General features: G+C 49.9%; 1 protein-coding gene and 1 long non-coding RNA gene across 5 annotated transcripts in view; both read left to right on the top strand.

Annotated features, from left to right (window-relative positions):
- Positions 1 to 26,269, top strand: part of LOC142599459 (uncharacterized) — a 425,989-nt gene that overhangs the window by 381,622 nt on the left and 18,098 nt on the right. For all 4 annotated transcript variants that reach the window (XR_012833022.1, XR_012833024.1, XR_012833021.1 and 1 more), the window contains exon 2: positions 21,219 to 21,305. This is a non-coding gene — a long non-coding RNA (uncharacterized LOC142599459). The remainder of the gene's footprint in view (positions 1 to 21,218; positions 21,306 to 26,269) is intronic.
- SOX1 (SRY-box transcription factor 1) lies at positions 277 to 4,043 on the top strand. Its single transcript, XM_075742946.1, has one exon. The coding sequence runs from the start codon at positions 664 to 666 to the stop codon at positions 1,789 to 1,791; it is 1,128 nt and encodes a 375-aa protein (XP_075599061.1). The 5' UTR covers positions 277 to 663; the 3' UTR covers positions 1,792 to 4,043.

The raw sequence follows: 26,269 nt of genomic DNA, 5'->3' as shown, positions 1-26,269 counted from the left end.
GTTGGGTTCCTTCCCCCACCCCCTCCCTCCCCCGATCCTCCTCCCGCTTTTTTTTTTTTTTAGTTAACGTTTAAATACTACTTTTTTTTTTTCCTTTTCTTTCTTTTTCTTTTTTTTTTTGCCTCCTTTTTGCGTGGCGGTGGGTTCTCCTCTCTCTTCTGCTCCGTTCACCTGCGATCAGCGGATGCAAGTCACACACGCTCCCTCCCTCCCTCCCTCCCTCTCTCTCTCCAAGTTAGCAAAGAACAAAAAAAAAAATAGCTCCGTTAAGGATAAGAGCGGGAGCGGAGGGGTGTGCGCGCGTCTGCCGGGGAGAGCGGGCGAGCGGAGGACACCGCCGACGGCTCCGCACACTCCTCCCTCCGCGCCAAGTGAAGCAGCAAGTTTGCCGTGCACCTGTTTGAGCAGCTCGAATCCCCGTCGCCGCCGAGCCCCGAAAGTGATTTGCAAAAGGGAGAAAGTTTTTCGCCGGCGGGGTCGCCGATCGCTCTCCTCGCGGTTTTCTTCTCCTCCTCCTCCTCTTTTTTTTTTTTTTTTTTTTCTCTCTCCACGGCGGTCGCTACCTAGATACAAACGGGTTTTGCCTCGCTCGCTCCCCGGGCTCCTCTATGTTTGATTCTTTTTTCACGCCTGGCGCCGGTGGAAAATAAAAAAGCTACTTGAATGTACAGCATGATGATGGAGACGGACTTGCACTCCCCCGGCGGAGCCCAGGCCCCCACGAACCTCTCGGGGCAGACCGGAGCGGGAGGCGGCGGCGGCGGCGGAGGCGGCGGCGGCGGCGGGGGGAACAAAGCGAACCAGGACCGGGTCAAGAGACCCATGAACGCCTTCATGGTGTGGTCGCGGGGCCAGCGGCGGAAGATGGCCCAGGAGAACCCCAAAATGCACAACTCGGAGATCAGCAAGCGCCTGGGGGCCGAGTGGAAGGTCATGTCGGAGGCCGAGAAGAGACCGTTCATCGACGAGGCGAAGCGGCTGCGGGCGCTGCACATGAAGGAGCACCCGGATTATAAATACCGGCCCCGGCGGAAGACCAAGACCCTGCTCAAGAAGGACAAGTACTCCCTGGCCGGGGGGCTGCTGAGCGCCGGCTCGGCCGGGGGAGGCCCGGCCAGCGTCGGCGTGGGCATGGGCGTCGGCGTCAGCCCCGGCGGCGTCGGGCAGCGGCTGGAGAGCCCCGGCGGCACGGCCAGCGGCGGCTACGCGCACATGAACGGCTGGGCCAACGGCGCCTACCCGGGCTCGGTGGCGGCGGCGGCGGCGGCGGCGGCGATGATGCAGGAGGCGCAGCTCGCCTACAGCCAGCACCCGGGCAGCGGGGGGCACCCGCACCACCCGCACCCCCACCACCCGCACCACCCGCACAACCCGCAGCCCATGCACCGCTACGACATGGGCGCCCTGCAGTACAGCCCCATCTCCAACTCGCAGGGGTACATGAGCGCCTCGCCTTCCGGCTACGGCGCCCTGCCCTACGGCTCCCAGCCCCACCAGAACTCGGCGGCGGCGGCGGCGGCAGCGGCGGCGGCGGCGGCCGCCTCCTCGGGGGCGCTGGGCGCCCTGGGCTCGCTGGTGAAGTCGGAGCCCAGCGTGAGCCCGCCCGTCACCTCGCACTCGCGGGCCCCGTGCCCCGGGGACCTGCGGGAGATGATCAGCATGTACTTACCGGCCGGGGAAGGCGGGGATCCGGCGGCCGCCGCCGCTCAGAGCCGGCTCCACTCCCTGCCCCAGCACTACCAGAGCGCCAGCACGGGGGTGAACGGCACCGTCCCCTTGACGCATATCTGAGCCCCCGCCGGCCGCCGACACCGGCGCCGGGAGCGGCGGAGGCGGGCGCGGGCGCGGGCACAGGCACCGGCACCGGCACCGGCTCGGCCACCGGCCCCGGCCCCGGCCCCGACCCCGGGCCGCCCCGCAGGACTGCGCGCCCCGCCGCCGCCACCGCACGCCCAGCCCCGGCCCCGCGCCGCTCCTGCCCCGCTCCCGCCTTCCCCCCTCTTATTTTTGCCTCTTGCTCCCCTTCCCTCCCGCCCTCCCCCGCCTCTCTTTATTTTTTTTTCCCCTTTTTCTTTCTTCCTTCCTTTTTGTACAGAAATGTTTTGATGTTCTTGTAATAATAATAATAAATAATAATAATAATAATAACGAGAGAGAAAAAAGGTAACGGTTGCTTTACTTACCTTTTTTTTTAGAAGGACTAGTTTATGAAACTAGTTTTAGACTGAACTTCTGTGTTTTATCGAGACTTTTTGTACAGTATTTATCATTCACCCAAGAGACAGAGCGTTTATTTGCAAAAGAGGAGAGAGAGAAAAAGAAAGGGAAAGGGAAAAAAAAAAAAGACGGTGAAAAGACAAAAAAAAAAATTATCAATAATAACCACACAAAATTGTAGGCGATGCCAACTTTTATACCGCGCGGAACCGCTACGATTTCAGTCACGGATCGGTTCTTGCGAAGGCTTTTTATTGCCTAATTAACTCGAAGTTGATGGGGAAACAGTTCTCATTTATTACTCATGTACTAAGGCAAATCCAAAACATCACTTAAAAGTTTTTTTGTAGATGTTCTCGCGTTTTTTTGGTTTTGTTTTTATTTTATTTTCTTTTGTTATTTGTTTGTTTATTTATAAAACTTTTTTTTTTTCCTTTGGAGGCTGCAATGGGGTTTTTTCTGGGTTTTGTAAAACTTTATTGTATCTGGATATTTTTTGTTTGTTTTCTCTTTGGTTTTGTTTTCTTTTTGTATCATTTCTTGTAAATGCATTGTGAAATAATTTTTATTTAGGCGTTACGAGGGAATTCAGATTGTGTATATAGTTTACTAAAAAGCCTTTCTGCTAAACAGAAATCCTAAGGATGCGTTCAATTTTGAGTTAAATAAATTTCAAAGCGGAAAAAGTCACCTTTTTTTTTTTTTTTTTTTAAACAAAGAAAAAAAAAAATCCAAAACCCTAACCGGAGAATATAGTAGTGTTTACCATGGTGTGCGTGGAAATACAGGTGAACCTAGAATACGGGGAAGAAGTTTTAAACTGAAGCGGCAAACAGAATGAAGCGCAATCCCGCAGTAAATGTCGATGTCGCCTAATCCGTATAAACCAGGAGGGATGAAGGTAGATTTATTTTAGTACTCGTTCCGTATTGCGAGGGAAGGCGACTGACTGAATTACTCTTCCTAGCCGTGACCGTGCATTCTGTATATTTTCTGGCTGGGCTGACGCTCCGGACCCTGCCCGGGGCCATAACTTTCCCCCCCGGGGGGAGGTCGGGCACTGCGGCGGCTGCGGCCGGGCCTCCCGCCCCTGCCCGCCTCTGCCCCCCGCTCGGCCGGGAGTCCCCGCCGGCCCGGGGGGCACCGACCTCCCCGGGGGACGCAAAGGCACCGGCGAGCGCGCCACTTCCCCTCTAATTAACACCGTGAAAAGCGAAAGCGCTTCGGTTTGAGCGTCCCGAAAAAGAAAAGCGTCCTCTAAACCCCAAGCCCGAAAAGCAGCCCCATCCCTGCCGAGCATCCCGGGGGGCGAGCAGGGAGCGGCGGGGTCACACGCTCCCACCCCGGGCAAACTGCGGCGCCAGTTTCAGCGACTGGTGCGAAAGCTGCTGAGCAAAACCATGCGGGTTTGTTCTTTGCAGAATGTTGTTCAATGCTTTGAAATTTATTTTTTTATTATTATTTTTTATTTTTCCCTAGCTGTTGATCGATATGCTGGAATTAAAAGTTTGTAAACTTCTGATAGTAATAACAGCATTAAGCGTTGCGTTTAAATATACTGTAGCAAATAATTTTTTTAATTAGCTATAACTGCTTAAACAAAAGGAAAAAAAAAATACTTTTATCTTCCAGGGCGGTAATGTCGGTCGCAGCAGGCTGTAGGGCTTTTTAAACCATCTTTTAGCGCTGGCGAATGAGCACTTCATCCATCCAGGAGTGGGGAAATGTTAGTTGGTTAATGAGGAGCGGTTTCGGTCCATGTTAGAGATTGCACTTTACCTATAATGCTGACATGTCAGTTGACATATATAACTCTTCGGAATCATTGTGATAATTTTGTTTAAATCACTCATTCGTTAAAGCGAGCGCAAAATTTTCATGGAAGCTGTCTATTGATTTCAAACCAAAATCCCCCCCCCCTTTCCCCCCTTTCCCCCCCCCAACTATTTGAGCCTTTATTAAAGCGAGGTGTGTGCGGGTTCAGACAGCCAGCAGGCTGGAGGTGGAAACGCTCAGCGTACGAACAGCGGACATCGAAAGCAGGAACCTGTGAGAAACCTTCCGTGGCGTTGGTTACCTCCAGCCAAGCACGGTCCTATATGTAACTTAAAATACTAATAGGCGTAGCTTTAAATATGCAGAGTAAGCTGAGTACCTGTTGAACTGTTCCTTGAAGCGCGTTATGCATCATGTGTATACGTACTCATACATATCTATACACACTATAGATAGCATCATGACCGAAGAGAAGTGTGTGTGTACACGTGTGCACATGCAGACGCATATACATCTAATGCAACCTTGTTACGTGCCTTTTCTTTAAGGGTCATAGCTATTGAAAATCACATTTACTGACAATGCGGAAGAGAAAAATCCCGGCGAGACGATCCTGTACCGCTGAACACGACTGAGGGAACAGGCGGACTGGGGCGGTCAAGGGAGAAAAGCAAATAAACAGCTCTACGCGTCCAAACAACAGAAATACTAGGGGAAGTGCTTAAAAGATAAATATTACAGCTCTCTAAATGAGGTCCTTTTAACGAGTCTTCCCTCCTCCCCTCACAATTTAGCGGCTCAATGGCGTTATGCCTAGAATAATAGGAATACCTGCACTTTCAACACAAGGGGATTAAACAGACCCAATCTCGGCTATATTCAAATAAGCTTCGAATATTCTCAGCCCGCCTTTCAAAGAAATACAATCCCCTCTGCGAACGTCCGACACCCCCACCCCCCACCCCCCACCCCCCGCAAAAACAACTCAACTCCACCAAACACCGTAAGGGCAGAATTTTGTGCTGACCGTGGATTACTGGTTTGGAGGTTTAGTTTAATTTGAGTTAAACTTCACGTTTGAGTATACAAACAAAGTTAAAACAACTTTGCTAGGCAGAAGAGTTGGGTACAGTAAAATAATTTGGTCTTCGGGCTTTTTGCTGTGCGGGTTATATATAAGAGAACAATTGAATATGCAAAACTAAGAATAGGTTTAAGCGATTTATGGTTTAAGTACATTACATCTAAAATTGTATGAAATGTTCCTCCTATAATATGATTGACAGAGCTATTAAAATCACCTATGTGGAAGAATTAAAAAAAAAAAAAAAAGTCATCTCATTTTCAATAAAAGGAAGGAAAATCCAGGGAGTCAGGAAAAAGGGGAGCGGGGCGGAGGTGCCCTCTCCGCGGAGTTAGGCTGCGTGTAGCGTGGGGGGCTCGGGGTCAGGCCCCCCGCGGGCCGGACCGGGCCCCCTCCCCCCGTCACCGTTCTGCCGGCGGGTCCCGCTGCCCCGGGAGGGGACCGGCGGCGGAGGAGCCGGGCGGACAGGAGGCTCAGTGCGATAACAGGTTCGATCCGCTGCAAACTTCGAGCCAAAACGCAAACTTGGCCTGAACTCCATAGCTCTTTCCCAACGATTCTCCCCTTTTTTTTTTTCTTTTTTTTTTCTTTTTTTTTCTTTTTTTTTTTTTTTTCCTGTCCTTCCCCACCTCTCTCCTGTTCCCGTGCGTGGCTCGCTGGGCTAGTAGGAGCGGCGCTGGGCCCCGGGGAAAAGGCTTTCCCTCCAGCTCCACTCCTCCGCGCCTTCAACCGGAGTCACATCGCAGCAAGCCGGGGGGGGTGGGGGGGTGCGCGGGGGGGATCGATGGGACGGCTCCGGGCCTCTGGGAGCAACGGAGCGGGGGCGGGGGGCACACACATGAAATTGCCCATGAAGATAAAAAGAGGAACGGCTCTAGAAATCTGCTCAGGGGGCCGTGAGGACGCAGCCCCAACGAACTCGGGGGGCCACAGCGGGGCAAGAAGCCCCCCGAGATGCCCTTTGGCAGGGCAGGGAGGTGGGGAGGATCCTCCCTCCCAGCTGCGCCACATGCAGGCAGCATCAGGCCGGAGGCACCTGAACTCCTGACGCGGTTACAGCTTTTTATTATGCGTAAACTTCCACGGAAGAAAAAAAAAAAAAAAACAAAAAAAACCCAACCAACAAACCAAACCAAAACACCACCCTACATCGTTGAAAACTAAATCAAACAGCTAATCCGAGCGTTGCTGTAGAGTAAAACGCAGCTAAAACACTCGAGCTGGCAGCTGCCCGTGGGTTTGCCTCGTTAACGGGAGGGATGCACTCCCGGGCCGGGCGCCGACCCTCTCCCGTGCCCCGCGACGCCTCCGTCTTTCCCGGGCACTCACCAACCCCCGGGCCCTTTTCTGCCCCGTCCCCCCCCACACACACTTTCTGCCCGCTCCCCGCGGCAGGTTTCCGCTGTCCCCCTCCCTCCCACGCTCAGCAACACGTGGGGGAGCGCCGGGAAGGGGCAGCCCCGTGGGGGCGGGCAGCATCCGAATGTGTGTGTCTGTCTGTGTGTCCGTGTGAGTGTGCAAGGGCCTGATCTTGCGGGAAGGACCCTCCTCGCTAAGTAAGCTCCCGGGGGCCCTGGGGCAGCGGGTCTGCGGGGTGTTGTTCCGAGTGTGCGTGGGTCTCTGCGAGCTGCAGCCTCACGAAGCGAGATGCCCCCGGTGCCGTCGGAAGGGCTGCAGATGAATGATGCAAGAGGAAGACAGGGGTGAAAGGAAGGGGGGTGGGAGAGGGGAGGGAGAGCGCGGGGGGGAAGGAGGGGGGCCGGTGTTTGGAGAGCGAGGGATTAGCGAGAAGAGTCCTGACCCCGAGATCAACGGCCAGTCAAACCCGTTTACAATCACCCAGCGGAACACCGACGGCTCCCGCTGCAAGCCAGCGGCCGGCCGGGCAGCCAGCGAAACCAGACCCCCCCGTGGAGCGGCAGGCTAGTCGGGGAGGCCCCGACCCGGCTCCGGGGGACAAGGGAGACGCCACAGAAAGGAGGGGGAGAAGGACTGGGAAGAAAAGTCCCAGCGGGAGGGCGGGGAGCTTCAGAGAGCGGTGGTGGGGAGGATGCTGCGGTGCGCCCCGTCTCCTGGCCGCAGCCTTCTGGCCCCTCACCGACGAGCAGGGGGGAAGCGAAGAGAGGGGATGCAGGCGTGAGAGGCTGGGGGGGGCCGGGCCGAGGTAACTGGGAAAACAAGCGCGTTGCTGTCAGCTGGGAAAGGCCGTTCCTGAACTCCACAACGGGATCCTCCCGGGCTGGGCCGCGGGGCTCCCGGCGACACCAAAGCCCGGCTCCAGTCATGCGTTCAGCGGCGGGCGGCCGCAGGCCGCCCTCCCGGACCGCAGGCCATCTGCTGCACGGCTACCGGGGGCGGGGGGGGTGGGAAGGGAGCCGCCCCTGACGGGGCGCCGAGCGGGGCCGGCAGCGGCGGGTGGGCGCCTCGGCCGCCGCACCGCGCCCCGCGGGACATCGGCGCCGCCGCTCCGCCGTGCCGCTCACACCCCACGCACACAGACACTGCACGGGGGGCGGGGGGGGGGGGGGGAGATGACACACGCTAACTAGTTTTTCTGCGGTGGGGGAAGCAAGTGGTTCCTCCACTTCGCGGCATTTTGGCTCCTCCTCTTCCAGAAAACACAGCACCCCCCAAAGCGAGGATGCTCGGTGGCTCGGCGCTACCCCACGACCAACACCGTGCACCTGTGTGCACGTCGTCCGAGTCAAACGGGAGCTAAAGCAGACGGGCCTGGCCCGGCTCGGAGACACACACCCCCCCCACCCCCCCACACACACCCAAAATGGCCGGGGGAAGCCCCAGGCATCTGCTGCCACGCGTGGGAAAAGCGGCGCCGTCCCGCCCTGCTGCCCCTCCGCCTCCCCAGCGCCACGGGGACCCACCCGGCTCCGGGGAGGGCGGGTGTCCGGGAGCAGCAGGCAAGGACCGGGAGGTACGGGTCAAGATTAAGCAAGTGTCCGTGGGTTCGTGCTGAGGTTAGGGGTAGATGCTGCTTCCCGGGGGGGGAAGTGAGGTCTGGGGCAAGTGGTTTCACACGGCTGAGGGGGAGAGGAGTCGGACAGCACAGCTTGGCTGAAAAGTCACTTCTGGGGGGGCAAGGGCGAAAGGGAGGCAGAGGAGACCGAACAGAAAACGTGCCAGGACACGGTGCTGCAAAGCTCCGAGCCGGGCACGGAGGGGAGGGCTGGCGGTTGCAGCGAGGGGCGTGGGGGAGCAGTGGGAGCCGACCCCCGCTGCCCGGGCGGCGGGAGGGAAAGCGGAGATTATGCATATGGGGCGGGCAGGACCTTGCCTGCCTGCGGGCCGGCCTGCCCGCCTGCCCGCCTGCCCGCCTGCCTGCTAGCTCCGGCCCCGCCGCGCCTCTGCCGGGTAATGTCAGGCGGAGCCGTGAGACAGGGGCGGCCCCGAAGGGGAGGGCGGCTGGCAAAGGAGCCGAGGCCCCCCGGCCTCGGGTGTGCAGGTACGGATGTAACGGGGGGCTTTCCTTAGTAGAGGCTGAAAGGAAAAACCCGTTGACTTTTACGTGCAGTGACCCGTCTGCCGTTGGAGGAAACTTTGCGAAAGTGAGGATTAACAAACCAAAGTTTGGAGACTCTGGAGAAACTTTGCTGTAACAGCGGTGTGGTGTATGGTGCCTGCACACACTGCATGCTCGAGGTGGTCAGGGGTGCTAGTAGGCGACCTGAAAGTCCTTCCTAGTCCTCATGCCTAAAATTGGGACACCTCTAGGGATACCTGTGCAGGATAAGCCAGAAGTCAGCAGGAGCTGGCTGAACTGATTCACCCCACTGTATGTGCCATCAAAAAGTCTGGCGGTGCCAAAGGGAAAGGGCCAGAGAAAACCCCATCCTTTAAACCGCCCAGAGCTGGTGTGGAGTGAGGAGCAGCCACCCAGGGAAAGCGTGCTGGTCCCTGACTTCGGGTTGAAAGCGGTGGGGACCTGCGACAAAAAACACACACACACACACCCCCGCCCCCTACTTACAAAGCCTTGGGGTGCCCCCGTGCAGTTTCATGCCTATCTTTCCTGGACGGTGTAATTCCCTGAAGGGAGGAGCCTTCAGAAAGGTCTCGTTTCAAGAAAGTCATTCAAGTGCTTTAGCATGGCCTGTCAGGACGGGTTTGGGGGTAATATGCTTCATGCTCGGTAAAATCCCATTGTCCACGCTTTCAGCCCGGGCACCTCTCATTGATTTGGAGAAGACGTGTGCCACGGTTAGCTGCGGCTCTCAGATAGAGGGACTATCCTTCAGAAACCTCAAAAAAAAAAAAAAAAAAGGGGAGAGGGGGGGTGGACAATGAAACCGAGGAGAAGCAGGAGAGCATCTGGCGGTGGTCAAACAATTGGGCAAGTGCTAGAGGGAGAGCTGAGCTCCGAGGAGTGGGAAAACGCGGCTTCAGCCCGGGGCAGACCAGCGTGGGCTGAGGAGGTGCAGCCGACACGGGGGGGAAGGACCGGAGTCGGCAAAGTGTGCATTTAGGAAAAGAATAGCTTTCACCGGGAGGAGGTGAAATATAGTTTACCAAGGCGTAAAACTCTCCATAGCAACTAGGATCTAGCGGTGAACAAAGGCACCATACATTTTGGGCAGTATAATTTATCCACGGGGTGTGCGTGTGTGTGTGTGGGGGGGGGGGGGTGCGGGAGGGGTGCAGGCGGGGTAGGGAGACGTTTATTTCCTACCCAAATACTGTCTCGCACAAATTTCAGAAGTACCAAATTCACGTCATTTATTTACTCCAATACAGAAAAAGTGTATAGGAGGATTGTCTTGCTAACACTGTTGGACAGTGGATGGTTCAATCCTAATCAGATTAGCAGAATGAAGTAACAGGCTCTTCAGGCATGGAGCTGCAGACACAAGCAGCCCAAGGCGGGAGGAGAGACCTAAAACTCCAGGCTCGGGAGTTCAAAACGAAGTATCGACATGAAAACACAATTCCGACCCGGTGCGGAAAGCTGGGGGCTCTGAAACCATCTACGGTGCCTCAGAGCTATATACGCCCCAACCATGGTCTCCCCCTCCTGCCTTACGCACAGGTTACTATCTTTATCTCTTGGAAAAATCTTGAGTAATCACTTGATCAAATGATGGGATTAGTTTTTCACATTACCTTTCGTTTTACCTGTACGTAGCAGAAAAGAGAAAGGGGCTTTGCTTTGGTTAAGGGTTTGTTTGTGGGTTTGGTGGTTTTGTTCGGTTTTTTGTTTTGTTTGTTTGTTTTGAGGTTGGTGGGGGTTTTTTTTTCATCATCTGTGCCTTCGTGCGTTATCAATCCTACCTTCCTCTAAATTGCTTTTCAGCCACAGGGCAGGTGAGGGCTGCGTGGTTCCCCTCTCGATGTTAGAACGTAGGAACTAATGCAAAAACCAAGATGCTTGGGCAATCGAATCACTGTGAACACGCAGATTTCCTTCTTTGAAGGTTAGTTAAAAATAAAAGAAAATTAGGTGGGAAACACCTTTTAAAATACACAGCTGTAGGAGAGCTGAAGACTGCATGTTTCAGGACGGAGGTGTCTGGAGGAGAACTGTGAAATCTCAGATTCCAGAAAAGAGCTCAGGAAGTTTTTGGTTTTGTGGTTTGTTTGTTTGTTTGTTTTTTAAAAAAAAAAAAAAAAAAGAGCCGAACAAGGGAAGCGTGGAGTTTAGCCTAACAAACTTCTCAGCGGTGTGTCCCGAGCTGCCCTAAGGTTGAAGAGGAAGGGATACAGGCATGCAGCTTTCCGAACGGGGGCTTTCCATGTGCTGGTGTCACATCATTACTTACGTGCAAGTTGCGGAATAACCCAAAGAACGAAGAAATGAGAGCAGAACGTGCATTCCTCCCCGCCAAGAGCACTTCAGCTGTTAATGTTCCTCTCAGGTTCTAACTTTCTAGCAAGACTGAGGAAGTTTCTGCTCGTCCTCCATCTAAAAGGTCCATTTAGCAGACCAACTTTTGGGTCATTACATAGGGTCAAATAGTCTCCTAATCGTTTTGCTTTGACTAGGCAGCTGCAGGGAAAAGCCCTGCATGATTTTTCCCGAATATACTAACACCATCTCAGTTTTAGGAGTCGCAGACCAAAGCTCACTAGATAAGTGGGACAATCGCATCGTGATAAACCTGCCACAGATCCAGATATTTAAGATAAGGAAAGCAATGAAATGGCGTTATTGCAAAAGACATCCTTGGGCGACCAAATGAGCTATTCGGAACAATTTGGTAGGAGCTTGCTATTTAGTTGTATTATTTAGTGAGTAGTTCCAGGTAGGTAAACTAAACGTGTTCATGTCTCAGACATGTTTCAAATGTTTCATAAATCATGTCTTCATGTATTCACAGTTACGATGGGTTCCTATTTAGGCGACTGTATTTATCATATATATTAGAGTAGCCTTAGATGCTGAATAAGAGAAGAAGATATTAGGGTTGAAAGGTAAAGTTATTGTCATGAAAAGGGCCAAACTCGGAGTCCCTTGTTCAAAACACGGTCTCTACTCCTCGGGTTATTCTTGGTGACCTCCTTTAATCAGCAAAAGCTAATAGGCATTGAAAATAAAGTAAATAATCTTTAATAAAAATCTGACAGTGTGTGGGTAGCAACTGCTTCATAAATACATGTCATGGCGTCATTTACTTGGGAACATCCCCTCATAATTTCCCGACGTTTGCTGGAGAACACAAATCTCTCTCCATAGGCACACAGCTGTGCACCGGCTTGAGTCACCGGCGAGCCGAGGTGGCTTGTTATACTTTTTAGTTTTAATATCACACGCCCGCCGCCTAACAGGTAGAGGACTCGCTTCAGAGGTGAAAATGAAATGATGAATGGAAGTATGGAGGCGGAAAATCAGAGCTAAAATTCACAGAGGATCGGCTTTAGCTTTTGTGGTATGAGACCTAATAAAAAGAAAAAAAAAGAAGAAGAAGAAGAAAGGGCAGAAAATGTATTACAGAAGCTCCGTTCCTATTCTACGAAACAGCCAGGCAACATCTGGAACGGAGTCCTTTCCCTCATCGGACATCATACAGCAGGCACAGCCGCAAAACACTTGAAGGGGAAACTTCGGCGTTCCCTCCGTCGCTGCGCACGCCTCGGTTAGCAAGAACACCCGGATTAGAGGGATTTCCAGTGTCTCTCTGGGGATGACAAACGGAACTGTGAAATGTTACTTTAAAAAACTCTTCGAGTTTTCGGTGAAAGGCGACTGCCTTTTTCCGAGGAGCAGGGAGAAAAACTCTCGCATGGCAAGCGGAGGAGCAGGCAGCTGCGGAGGAGCCTCCCGCCGCCCCGCCGGCAGGGCCAGCCGTGCCTCCTGCGAGAGGGGCTGCTGATCGAAACGGGGCCAGGCTTTAGCGTCCCTTACTCACGCTGAAAATCAACCTGATTAGTCTAACTAGTTGCCAAACGTCATTTAATGAAGTCCAGGACCGGGCTATCCTATGCGGCCACCCCAGCCCCTCCCAGCCAGACCCAAATAGTTTCTTAGCGAAACCCGGTGTGAATGCCCCCTCCCCGCCCCGCTGTGGCACTGCCACCCGAGGAACAGCCGCCCGTGGCCGCGGTTCTTTCGCTGTGCAGGTTCTGGTCTCCCCGCCCCCCGTGGTGCCCCTGCCGTGGGGCGGGCGGGCTGCCGGCGGCCCCCAGCGAGCTGCGGGGCTGCGGGGCTGCGGGGGCCGGCCGGAGGGGAGCGGGGGAGGCCGGGCCGTGGCACCGTGCGTGTAGGCGGAGAACTCCGCGTCCCCGGGGAGCAGCTCCGGGGTCAGGCTATCGCGCCGCAGCGGAGATAACCGCTTCTTGCCCCTGGAGAGGGGACAGGGGACACAGCCGTGCCCCGGACCGAGGTCGGGGAACCGGCGGCGGGCGGACTGCCAAGGCCTCCACGCTGTACTTTCCGGAGTGGGACAGGCGGGTCTGGCCCCTGGTTGATTTTGGTGAGGGCTGGATCAGGCCCAGGGGGTTCCCTGGCCGGGGAGCCCGGAGGTGGCTCATGGGCAGGCACCGGCGGCGCCCGGCAGCCCCAGATCCAGCTGTGCCCCAGAGGTTGGCGTGCGCCATAGACTTTCTCCTGATTCCCTTTGGTTTTGTCCACTAGTGACCAAATGGCAACGCCCATGACCTAAGTTGCAGCCGGTCTGCTTGCCTTCCTTCTCTCTCCTACGGTGTATTTTGTTGGGTCATTTTGGGTGAAGCCAGCTAAGTCAGGGAATTTGGGGGGGGGGGGGGGGGGGGGAAGCGCACGGCTGCTTTCAGAAATCTTTTTAGGAAGTCTGAAAATGTTAAGCTTGGCACTGCAGTATTTTTGCCCATACACAAGAAACAAAATATGAACCAATGTAAAGGAATACCTCGGGATGGGGGGAGAAATAAACCCAGAGTCCTTCTGCAGTAAAACAAAAGGTCGGAAAATTTTCTCGTCTTAAGCGACTAGTCACTAAAGAAATATCTTTCCTTATATCAAATGAGAGATGTTTTGAAGAGTTTTCCTAAATTAAGCGCCTCTGAGACGTATATTTTCTGCTTCAGCAGGGCTCTGTGTTTTGCTGAGTATCGTCGTGCCACCAACACAGGAAAGACACAGCTAGAGGAGCAAGGAGGAATGTTGACCTACGATTTAATAGTGACTTTCTCAAAGAACAGGTTATCTCCACCTGACAGGAAGATGTTAATAGAAAATAATAGCAAGAATTTTACCACTGCACAGAGTACTTTCTGAAGTAGTAAATAAACATGAACTCAACAAATATTATTCTCATTTTGGAAACTTTACAGTACAATTACTGCAGACTACTAAGATCACTCAACTGACCCTCAACCATACTGCACGGATATTGCCAAACTGAATTCCCTTATTATTTCTCAGAGCCAACACTTGTTAAAAGGAGAATGCAGCATCCCTAATTTAAATGTTTATGGGGGGGGGGGGGGGGGAGAAAAAGAAAAAGCAAGAAAAAGAGGAGGGAATGCTGTTTTTTAAAGGGAAAGAAATTTGAGAACTATATAGGAAAATGGTCTAAAGCTGACTAGACTAGTGTTGTCTCTTGTTCAACCTACAAGTCTTCTGCAGGTTATTTTTCTCTAGTACAAATGTAATTTAATAGCCGAGATGGATATCGTTTCACTTTCAGCTATCTGCTCTATACTCCGGTCTCATTCTACACTAGATGATTACTTTACCGTCCTATATGCACAATTTAAAGGGAATTACCTATTACTTCAATTATTTGTTTCTTATCAATTGATGTTACACTACAAGGATTTGCATTGAAAGGACACAAAGAAAGAGCAAGTCATGGCACATTGCCAAATAAAAGAGTAATGTTCTGGTGAATTTAGCCTAAATAATTTACTGCTATATAAAAGTGGAAAAGTGGAAGGTGAACCCTTTGACCAATAAATCTCTTCTGCATGTGAAACCCTTATCTTGTCCCCTCCAATATATTCCACACTAGGAAGCCATCATCATTGGCTCTGGTTTGTTATTTGTAAACCTTGATCTTCTGCACTCGGTGTCCTAAATATGGATAATTAGCATCAGTTTATCACGCCTCTGCATATTTTCTCTTCTCTCCAAACATGCATGCTTCTATTGGCTGCCATTCTGTCACAGAAGATTATGGAGACAGATTGCAGAGAATGAATGTGCTAAACGAGATTAGGAAGGAATAGAAATAGCAACTTGGCCAATAAATTCCTCGTGAGAGCCTTATCATACAATTACACGTTGACTTGTTTCACACTCTCCCAGCCTCTTAATCCAACGCCCCCACCAAGAATAAAATTTCACTAATTTCTGAATTACTGCATATCCTCATGACTTGTCACTGAGAATGGTTGGAAGCAGCAACACGGTCGAAAATAGCACATCAAACTTCCAAAAAAGAAAAGAAACTTTACAGACAGAAAGAGATGTGACTTTAAACCATTTGTGGACGTGTGCAGAAGTTTTTGTGCCGTCGCAGTTTGAAGGGTCAAGATTTCAACATCAGGCGTATTCCTCTACGCTTGTACTCCCTAACTCTTTCCATCGGGTGTTACGTTATCCTTCAGAGGGACCTTGGGATCAGAATACCGTGCACGGATATGCTGCTGAACTATCTTAGGTGATCCTCTGCTGGGCAATCAGCTCCCACCGCCGAGCCCGTAGAAACTCGTCAGAGTTTCGCAATAGGGAAAACACCTACTGCCGACATCGATCTCTAGGACATGCCTGAAAATGCGATAATTGAGAAGACGCCAAAAGCGTGACAGTGAAGTGAGATAACATCCTGCTGAACTTACAAGAAGCATCTACCAACTCTACGGAGTTAGTTTTGTCCATTCTGCCGCGGGTATTTCAATGTGGACGTCAAGAAAACATTATTTGCATGACGTAATTAAGAGGCATGGCAAAACCCTTCAAAAGGCATCATCTCTGGAAATGCTGGAAGTCTCCGTTTTCCCTTTTATACTAGCCCGAGAGGAGGACTTGCAAAAAAATATTCATGTTGTAGTAATGTTGCTTGCATTGTTTTAGATACATGTAGAAGAAGGACATAAATGGCATTAAAAGTTCCAAACCTGAAAATAAAGCCTTGCTTAGTTGATCTATATTCAGCTTTGATGCCACAGTGCACTTGGCTTACAATTTTAGCAGATTTAAAGATATTTTGCAGCGTTTATTACCGTGACAGGACTGCTTTAGAAAGCAAGATATTTGTATAACTCGACTAATTGTTTCCCCTGATAAATGCGACTCTACAACCACATACAGGTTTTCAGAACCCGGATGAAAAGTATGACGAAGTTGTGCTACGTATTCCGGAGTCGCTTAGCGTCACGCCTTCCTGTGCAATCAGATGCTGGGAAAGTTTTAAAGTAGCAGTGAAGCGGTATATGTCTCAAGTGTTAAGGATGCTCAAAATAAGGGGATTCCCTCGAGTGGGACCTTTCCTGAGCTCTTTTCCCCGGGGTGGAAGCGATCCAGGTGTCAGCGGAGCATCCTCGCTCCCCCCCCCGGGCTGGGGACCACAGGGCAGGGGCCGGGTATGGCAAACCCATCCTGCGGGTACCATGGAGCGCAAAGCGCCCGGGAAAACTTCACGTCTAGGCCCTCTGAGTTATCTTATCATAAAGTGGGTTTAGTGGTGGTGATGTTGTCGATTTTTTTTTTTTTTTTTTTTATAACCTGCGTTTGCCTTTCTGTTACTCTCCCACGGAGTTTTGCTTGGTACTCAATCACCTCCAGATGGAAAAAACAGATTGCAGTTGAGGGTCAGCTTCATCCAGAACCTTAAAACCATACCATTACAGAAAGTACTGAGGTGATATAAGCATGACCTTGTGGGACAGCACGACAGCCCGCTACCTGTTTGCTGCCAAAAGAGCCTTTGGATGCTTGCGGTCACATAAAATAAAAAATTAATAACGCTCCCTTATTTCCTTCTTCCTTTTTTTTTTTTTTTTAATACACGTAAGCACACATGCATATTCATATGCACGTATATCTATGTGTATACACACAGATGCATACATACACACACACATATATATACATATATATATATACACACACAGACACATATCTCCCGAGTGAACGGGTTAGCTGCAGTAGGGAGAGAGGCGTTTGCCATTAATCTGGGAACAAACCGCTAACCTCGGTGACTGGTATTTTAGCTTTTCTTTTCTCGCTTCTCTCAGTGCGGGGAGAGCAGTAAAGCTTGTGTGGACTGATTGTGAGGGGCTCTGCTGGAATTTGGCAGGCCAGGGGCTTGGAGAGAAGCCCCATGCTGACTCCTATTCAGCGGGCCAGTTTTCTGCGAGCTTTGGAAGTTTCACTCAGCCGTGCACTCAATGGCTTCACAAAGCTGATTACAAGCTTCAGCGCATTCCTGAAGGAGCCAAAAGCGACGCAGGTGCAAACGAGCCGAGGGAGCCCCTTATCCCGGTGACAGAATGGGACAAGCTGGGAAAGGCTTGGACCACACAAATCCAAGGCTCACCAGGCAGCAGCGAGCCTGCCTTGGGAACCGGGGATCATTATCCGCTCCATTCACCGGGGACCCAGCGGCGGCAGCGGCACGTCCCGGGGCTGGGGACGGCTCCCGGGGCTCTCCGTCCCGGGTGGGAGCAGAGCCGCTTCACCCGACATCCCCTCCCCGCTCCCTTCCCGGCTGCCTCATGCGTGGACCTGAGGTGCCCCCGGCTCCCCCGAGCTGATTTCTGCCCCAGCATCTGTCAGGCTGCAGCCCGACGCCTGAAGTACCTCGCCGGTTTTTTGTCCTATTGCCCCATCACACAGGAAAAGCCCTTCTCTCCCCCATCCCTTCCCCCCCGGTGCCCCTCTTCCCTTCCCCATATAAACACAGTGCTTAAGGGTCTGTCTGGAAATCCAGCACAGAAAACGCACTGATCCGAAATGGCAGGTTTCCTCCCGACTGAAGTTCTCTAACAAACACCCTATTTTGAGGACTGCCTTTAATTCCAGAGAGAAACCAGCCGAGAGTGCACCCTCCCCCCCCCCCCCCCCCCCCCCCCCCCCCCCCCAATTACTCCAGCCACCCGATTCCCACAGAAACCTCCCGCAACACAAACGCCTGGTGAATGCTTTCTGATTTCGTGAAAGCAGCCCACGGGCCCTGCCCTTCCTGCCTCCCCGGGGAGCGAGGGGATGGCGGGGAGTCGGGGGAGGGGGGGGGGAGAGGGGGGGGTGTCTCTGTGCCGGAGAGAGTGAGGCGTGATTTCCTTTAATTGGGGGTTCTCGGGGGGAGTTCCTCTCGCCTCCGCTCCCTCGCCCCCTTTCCTCTCTTCTAGCTCTTCCCCTCCAGCCGGGAGAAGAAGCTGCACTTTACTTCGCTGCGAAATTAATTACGGCCCTTCCCCGCTATCAATTACGGAGGAATCAGCCTTTCCTAGGGAGAGGATAAATAATCAAAAGGCTTTTCAGTCTGGGGGGGACCTCGGACCGCCGAGGACATAATGCGGCAAGGGGACTGCCGCGCTTCTGGCCGCTGGTTTCATATGCAAATAGCGAGCTGCCTCCAAGTTATCATTATGGTTTTATTTCTTTTTTTTTTTTTTTTTTAATGTTATTATTGTGTCGGGGTTTTAATAGCCACATGCTCTCCCCTTCCCTTTCAGCGAGGTTTCCTTGGCGATCAGCCACGCCGGTTCTTCCCCGGGCGCGCTGCCTCCCGCCCCAGCGCCTGCCCCACGTCCGTGTTAATTTCGCCCTATGGAAATGAAAGCGGCCCGGCCGGGCAGCTGATATTAAAGCGATCCCCCGGCCCCGGGGCTCGCCCTCCCCGCTCCGCGCAGCGGCCGTGCCCCCGCATGAGCGTGGCGTGTCGCTGCCGTGGCGGAGCCGTGAAACACCCCCCCACACACACACACCCCCCCCGGAGCCCCCCGAGCCCTCCGCCTCTTTCATGCCTGCGAGATGCTGGGGAGGCAGCGGTGCGTTTGCTTGTGCGGAGCACACCGCCTGCAAGCGGTTGCCTTGGCAGAAAGGTGCAGCTTTCTGATGTTCTTTTGTCTGATAACTAATTCAAGTTAATGCGATCTTTATGTAAAGCTAACAGCGGATAATTGTCTATTTTCTCGCCAACAATCTCCATCACAATCACTTATCTGGAAACCTGCGGTTGTATTAATCGTTATATTCCCCGAGATAAGCGTCTCTCGAATTATCAGTAAACACTGGAGGGAAATTAAACAAACTCCAGAGCCACTTAAGTTTCCTCGGCAGCTTTTAACCCCCCTTCTCTGGGGTGGGGGAGAATCCCCAAACCAACCTGGGGCCGGAGCACAAGATGAGAAGGGGGGGTGGGGTGTGTGCGTGTGAAACTGTGGAGAAAGGCCTGAACTTTGGGTTAATTTTGAAGAGCCGAGTCCCGCCCAAGGCGCCTTCCCTCCGAGGTGCCCGTCCTGCGGAGCCAGGCACGCACCTCAAGCCCCGCTCGCCGGGCGGGGGTCGGGCTTTAGCAGCCCCCGGGACCTTGTTGGCCATTCTTGTAAATCACGTAATTAAGTGTATTAGTCGCCGCAGGGGAAAGACGAGCAGCTAGGAGAGAATACATCGAGAGATTAAACAGAAGTCGCATGACTTCAGGTCTGCTATACGGGGAGGAGAGAGTTCTGCTTCCTTCGGAGAACCACCATACTAGCACAATTATTGGCAATATTTATACTAGAGAGTGATCTGAACCCCAGGAGGGTAACAGAGAGTGCGAGAGAGCGAAACTACTGTGGGAATATGTTTCACCGCTTAGATCCCATCAGTTCCGTTAGGTGTAAAGAAATTATAGCAAATTGTGCTGGAAACCCCTCCAGGGAAAACATACTTGTATGAGAAAGATTTTGTCTTTTGGAGATGAAGTCAAAACATCGGTGTCAAATGAAATTCATTTTAGGGGCGCTGCCGAATGTGTGTGTGTTTACTCGAGTACCTGGGTGGGGAAGAAAAAAGAAGGAAAAAAAAAAAAAAAAAAAAAAGCCCAAACCATGACATTTCAGTCGGGAATCTGGGACAGCAGCAGAGAGTTTGGAACTTCTCCGGGGCAAACGAGCCGTGCTCCAGCCTCCCCTCGCTCCCCGCACCTCCCAGCCCGGCGCCCAGGATGGAGACCCCGCAGTCCCGCCGGCCGTGTGTGGGGCTGGCTAGCAGCTCTCTTCGTCCTTTGCGTTTCTAGGAGGGTTTTCCACGTCGAAAGCGCTTTATGAACATTAACTAATTAACCCTGGCACTTAGTTACGGAGCAGGCACCAAGGAATTTCAAAACTCGCCTCTATGATGAGCTTTATTTATTGTCGTCTTATGATTTTTAGTAAGCAAACTTTGATTCGCAAAGGTTTCCAGTGGCACAGCTCCCATCTTAGCCGGGGGAAGTTGAGGTCTGGGATGGAAAAAAAATTAAAAATAGTAACAATAAAAAACAAACAAAAACCTATAACACAACCAAACATAAACCAAACAAAATTACGCAACGAAACACACAAACCTCCTGTTACTAGTTTGTGTGTCAAGGTAGCGTATTTCCAAATACGGTCAGTTTCTTGAAAAAAAAAAAAGAAAAAAAATCCTTTAACAGCTTCCATTCACGAACTATTTCTCTTCCGCTAAAAGTTCCCAGGGTAGCCTTTTCTTATGGCATTTGAGAATCATCCCACTTCATCTCTCACCTGAATCTTGTCATCTGTGCCATCTTGAAGTGATCTGTGAACAATGCTGGTCCCTTGGACAGCCCAAGCTGGTCAATCAGGCAGAACAGACTATGCAAATGGAATGGAAAGGCGAAGCGATGGAGAACAGTGGCCCCCATTGTCTTGGGCATTTCAAAGCGAAGCCCAGCTGCAGCAGGCGTTGCTGTCTCGGACCCTTGGTTGCTACTCTAATGTCATCATTGCAAAACATCACATTTTTGAAAAACTCTACAGTCTGAATGCATGAGCAGCCCTCCGCAAAGATTTCACTTTGCCGTGACATCTTTCGAAGTCACCAAAAAAAAAAAAAAAAAAAAAAAAAAAAAAAAAGGTTAAAAAAGGAAAAAAACCCAAACACAACAACTGGGGACTGGGATCCCAGCCACATTGCCCGCTCACATCCCTCAGTCCCTTATCCCTGCGCTCCTAATAACTGCGGTGCAGCCGGCGCTAAACTCCTTTTGCAACGAACGCCTCGCCTTTCTTGTTGTTTTCAGAGTCGAATCGGATGATGATTTAAGTTGCATTTAACTTGTTTTCTGTCGGGTCTCTTTCAGGCACTCTAATGAGCTAACGCCGAGAAAACGTCGCTGTGAGCAGGCAGTGAAGTATTTATTCACAATCGCTTCCGAAACTTCAGATACGCGGGGCTTTAAAAGAGTCAGGCAGTGTCTTTGCGAGTGCTTAAACCGGCAGCGAGGATTGGTATTTACGGGTCCTTTAGGGTTTGGGTTTTTTTTTTTTTAATACTCGGTTTCTTAATACACTCAGGCAGTTGCTGCTCCTAAATATTGCTGCCAGCCCCTCTCCAGCTCCCCTTCCCAGCACTGATCCCAAACTTAGCCCGCCATGAGAAACGAACTTTCACTGCAGTAAAGCTGAGGGTTGTCAGATGATTAATGTGCATTTTCAAGGGACTAAATCATTGCCCATGTTTCACTTATCATTCCTTTTCATTTTCCTTTGTCTGTAGGTGACATTTGCGATCACCATGTGGTGAGCAGAGGAAACTCCCCTCTCTTCCACCCTCATGTCAGGAGCCTGTGCTCAAGGAAAAAAGGTCTGTGCCACCGGTATCTTAAAATGTTGGGGGTTACCTTTCCCTCCTCCCCATCTCTTATCTCGCAGGAATTAGTGAATCCAAAGCTGCTTCTCCAACAACGGCCTTACTAGAGTGAGCCTGCAGAGATGGGTAACGCCTCAGATGCTGCCTAGCTCATAGATGGAGCGGTTGCATATTTTAGTGGTCACTCTTGAGCGCGAACTATGTTTAGCATTTATGCAGGAACAGAGCAAAGTTTCATCAGACTAAGAGAGCTGAGCTAAGAAACTATCAATTACATTCTTTGCAGGACCAAGAATAATTCAGTGCTGCTTTCCCACTCATTAAAATGGCTTTCTCCCTTTTGCTTGGATAATGCATTCTGTAAGAATGTCATGTAAATGACAAAGGAAGCAAAGGATGGAATTATTTAAAATTAAATAATTATCCATTATGATTTGATTAGCTTCCTAAATTTAAGTTTGCCCCTTTCAGAATGTGGTGTGTTGGTAAGAAGGAAAAGATGAGAGTAACAAACAAAAGCGAAGAGGGGTTGAAGTGAATGGGGCAAATAAATTACTGCATAGGTGCCATCTAATCTGCTGGCTGGAAGTTTCTTTCCCCTTGCCAAGGAGAGTTTTCCAAGGACAAGTACCGGGTTAAAAGAAAACCAGTTTCCAACTACATCGTCCTTGTGGTTAAATGAGTACCAGCAGACCTCAGACTGCTACCTGCTTCATACAAATGTTTCAACAGAGATGATATGCACTGTAAGCATCTTCCCTGCCAGGTATTTGTTAGCAGATGTCCCTGAGATTCTTTCCCCTATCAGTTCACCACCTTAAAACTTTACCTACTAGACAAATGTATCCCCCAAAATCTATGTCCTAGGAGGTCTTGGGCATGCTTCAGGTACCCTCTGGGCTAACTTGAATGCAGAAACCCAGAGGAAAAGCAATGTTGAGCACCCAATGCCTACACAGAAGACAACAGGAATGCACATGGTCAGGGGCCAAATGCCCTGTTGCTGTAAGTGGGTGCATCTCCATCTGGATCTCTGCTCAAGTACTTCCAGAAAGAGGTTGTGAAGGAGGAGGATCCAGCAGCTTTCAAAGAGGAGCAGCTGCTCCTCACGTCTCCTGTGCAGGTGCTGCCATGGGATTACGCAGAGGCGGAGGTCCCCTCTGTGGACACCACAACTCCCACTCACTGCTGGGATGAATGATGTCCTCAGGGCCCAGGCCGTGGATGGGGGACAGGGGCTCACAGGGTCATCCCACCGCCTTGACCCAGATGTCTCCCTCTCCCCAGCAGCCCTATTCCCAGCCCATGTTGCCAGCCAGACCTCACCTCTTCTCAGCAGCCCGCCGGCCTCACCCCCCGGGAGTGAGAGGCCAGAGGTGGGTTAGCCACCCCGCGCTCAGGACCCTGTTCCTCAACAGCACCAAACAAGTTCCCATCACCCCAGGTTAAAGGGCTTGACTCCACTGGGAAGGAAATGGTCCCAAATCTGCCTCTTGGGTAGGGTGCTGGGATAACCAGGGACAACCTTCTTTCCCACCGGTGCCATGTCCCCCTGCCAACGGGAGCTAATTGGAGACGAGAGCAGCTCCTCCCTTGAGGAGCTGAACTTTGCTTTTCTCTCACAGCTGGAACTTCTGTGCCTTCCCCCTACCAGCCCCAGCCCTGGTACATTCAGCCACAGTTATCTCTGCTCGCGCACTGACTGTGTTTTTCATGTTTATTATCATCCAACCCAGCGTAGTGCCATCTGGCACGTGCACACACAGGGGGAAGAAAACCATATATTCAGCAAATGGAGCATACACGGTTTAGGTTTTGTTTTGTCTTGTTTTTCTTATTCTTCCGGTTTCCATTTAAAATTATGCAGAAGGGATAGCTGAGCAATTCACCCTCATGAAAAATGATCAAAACCCCCAGTTATGAAATTAGAAATTACAGGAGAGCAGTGACACCAGGAAGGGACAAGAACACCCCTTCTGCTGAAATACAGCTTCTTCTTTTCCTCCTTCTGTGTTTCGTTTCACCTCCTGCTCAGATAAGGAACAGAATTACTTTAAAATGTTTGTGTTAACTCTTTTTACCTAGGATTTTTTCTGGTCTTTTAAATCATTGATATACTGTAAGACGTGTATTTTAAGGAAGCGATACGTAACTAACCACACTCCTCCGAAGCACTACAGCACTGCGAGCCACCCTGCAGTCCTCGAAACCTTTGCTATTTTCACTGTTACTATAAAAATGGATGTAAAAATACATCTGCGCAGTAGACGTAAAAGCCCACGTTTTTCAGTGAAAGCTAGCACCTATCGCATTGCCACCTTAATTCAAAGATAGTTTTGTAACAGAGTTGTATAATCAAAGCGGTTTTCTTCCCTGATAATTCATGCACTGTAAGATTATCAGTGGAGTTGCCCATGGAAAAAGTACTACACAATGTATTGTATTACTTGATTCATTTTCTTTCAATTTTTACTTTAATTTTGTCTAATTACTGTATTGTGATCTAACTCAGCAATCTTAAATTAACTACCAACTTAACTTTCGAAGAAACCCTACAAATGCATGATAATGATGAAATTTAAATTACTGTCGGCTATTGTGTAATGTCTACACCACGGAAAAGCAAACCTTCAGCTATTATAATTCCGTTTGCATGTTTTTCCTGTTTCATTTTTCGGAGTAGAATTCTCTGTCATTTCCAAACTATAAAAATACTATTAAAAAAACCTGTTTGGGGTAGGGTTTTTTGTGGGTGGGTTTGTTGTTGTTGTTGGTGGTGTGGGGGTTTTTTTCCTAAATTGAATGATAGCTTTGATGAAAATGTGGAAGAAAATAGTTCTTGGTACTAAATTGTCAGCTACTCAGTTTTCTCTAGAAAAGCAACTTGTTGTTTTACAGACACAGATGCAGAGTGGGAACACTGTTCTCTGATCCTGCTAAAATAAAGACATTTCAATGCAATTTATACAGTGTCTTTATATTGAGCTAGATTCTGGTCTCACATCTGTTCAAAATTCAATATATCCTTTGCTCAAGCCCTGATCCAAAGCTAAGTGATGTCACTGTAATGACTTCAAGTGGGCTGTGGATCAAGGCCTTTTACACCACTATGCCGCATGCCACTAGGCTGAGAAAGGCTATTTTTACTACATCTTTCTTTTCCTGTGAAATCAGATTAATTTGGAATGAATTAGAAATGCTTGAACGGAGATGCTCAGGGTTAGTTTTTATGATAATACTTTTCATTTTAAATATTTCTTACAAATACAATTTGATAGAAAAATAAAAATTTGCACTTTCCAATATATTTCCGCTCATCTTTGATTTTTGGGTGAATCGCTCTTTACTTTTACATGCATGTGTTCATTGCCTTATTTCTGGCACAGAGCATTGCAATTTTTATGTAAATAACAAGCGAAAAGAGAATCTATTGTAAAATACAATGTATGACAAATTCATTGAAACAAGCAAAATAATTTAAATAATGGTTATTCAATAAATGTCAGGAAAGCAATCCCACACCTTCGCTGATCGAGGCTGCTGTGTAACTTGGAAGAAAGCGATCAAGGGAGACTTTTTATGCAGTAATATATGGAGTCTGTTCCAGTTGTTAAGCACATAATTAGAAATTCAGCAAGTCTTACCAAAGAGGGTCATAAACAACCACAGTTAAAAACTCAAATCTCTCTCTGCTTTCTATGGCAACGTGTACGGGGAAAAAAAAAAGTGTTTGTTTTTTTTGGTGATGACTCAAATTAGCTCCAATTAAACTTAGCTTTAACTCTGAGAGCTGCAAAGCAAAGCAAGCAAAACTTCGCTGCTTACTGTTCGAGGCTGTTTTACTTACAAACCAGTAGAATTGCTTTTAAGCATCTCCAACAAAAGGTATAAAAGAGAAATCAAAGTAGAAGAAACAGTCAGAATGCTGCAAGTATAATGCAAAATCCTTATGTGGCGGTAAGCATTAACAGGTAACAAAGCAAACTTGAATCTACCTATGGCTTTTCTTCACCCTGTGTGCACTGAACAGGTGGAATTATAACAAAATCTTGTCATAAATTACCTTAGTTTTCAGTTTGCAATGTTGCCATAAATATTATTAATTTGAATATTCAGAACCAATGTAGTTTGTTTAAATGATCTGTATCAGTAACATTTTAGTAGTGATCAGGCAGTGGCAGAATGACATTTCCATACGTTGAAACTATCTGTCTCCTGCCACTTAGGTGAACTGAAATGGCAGAACAGACTTGCCTCATTAAACTGTATCTGGGAAGAGAGTATGTGGGGAAGGAAACCCTGTCATAATTAAGCATCCCATCTAGATTATCATATTAGTGTTAGGTCATTGTAAATGGTGGGTAAGTAAGTGAAGCAATGTTTCTTTTCAGTGATAAGTGCTTTGAAAATTTTAAGGGATTTAAATGCTTGAAAATGTTTTCCAGCTCACCTACTTTCAATGTCAAGTTTAGCCCCAAATTCTCTGTTTATTCTTCTAACTCTCCTGAAGTGGCCTTCAAAATGCATAGGCATGGATTTATTGTAAACTTCTCTGTTGCAGCTTCACTGTGGTCGTTCCGATCATTTCAGGACAAATGTGACAGTTTAAACTAATGACTGAACATCTATTGTGTTAGTGCCGTTTCCTGGTTATCTAGTTATTATTTATTTCCTGCTTGTTCTATTGTTTCTTGCCTTACGAAGACTCCTGTTCACTCTGATAAAATTCCTTATAACATGGCTGCAACACCAAGGGTTGGGTAAAAGGGTTCCTCTGAACGATAACACAAAGAGCATATAAAGAATCCATCACAGCAGTCAGTAGTATAATGCAATTTATTTTCACTAGACATCCTCTTCACTACTGGATTAGTCACTTCAGTAATGAGCAAATGACCCATAACTCTCAGGAGTGGGAACTTAATGTGCAGGTCTTGCCTTCACCGGTGCAGATGAAC

Source organism: Balearica regulorum, chromosome 1, assembly GCF_011004875.1.
Source record: "Balearica regulorum gibbericeps isolate bBalReg1 chromosome 1, bBalReg1.pri, whole genome shotgun sequence".
NCBI lineage: Eukaryota > Metazoa > Chordata > Aves > Gruiformes > Gruidae > Balearica > Balearica regulorum.
The sequence above is the reverse complement of the archived record's forward strand: the minus strand, read 5'-3'. Positions and strand labels throughout refer to the sequence as shown.

Coding starts and splice junctions, on each gene's coding strand:
- SOX1 (XM_075742946.1), top strand. CDS start 664: ATGTACAGCATGATGATGGAGACGGACTTGCACTCCCCCGGCGGAGCC.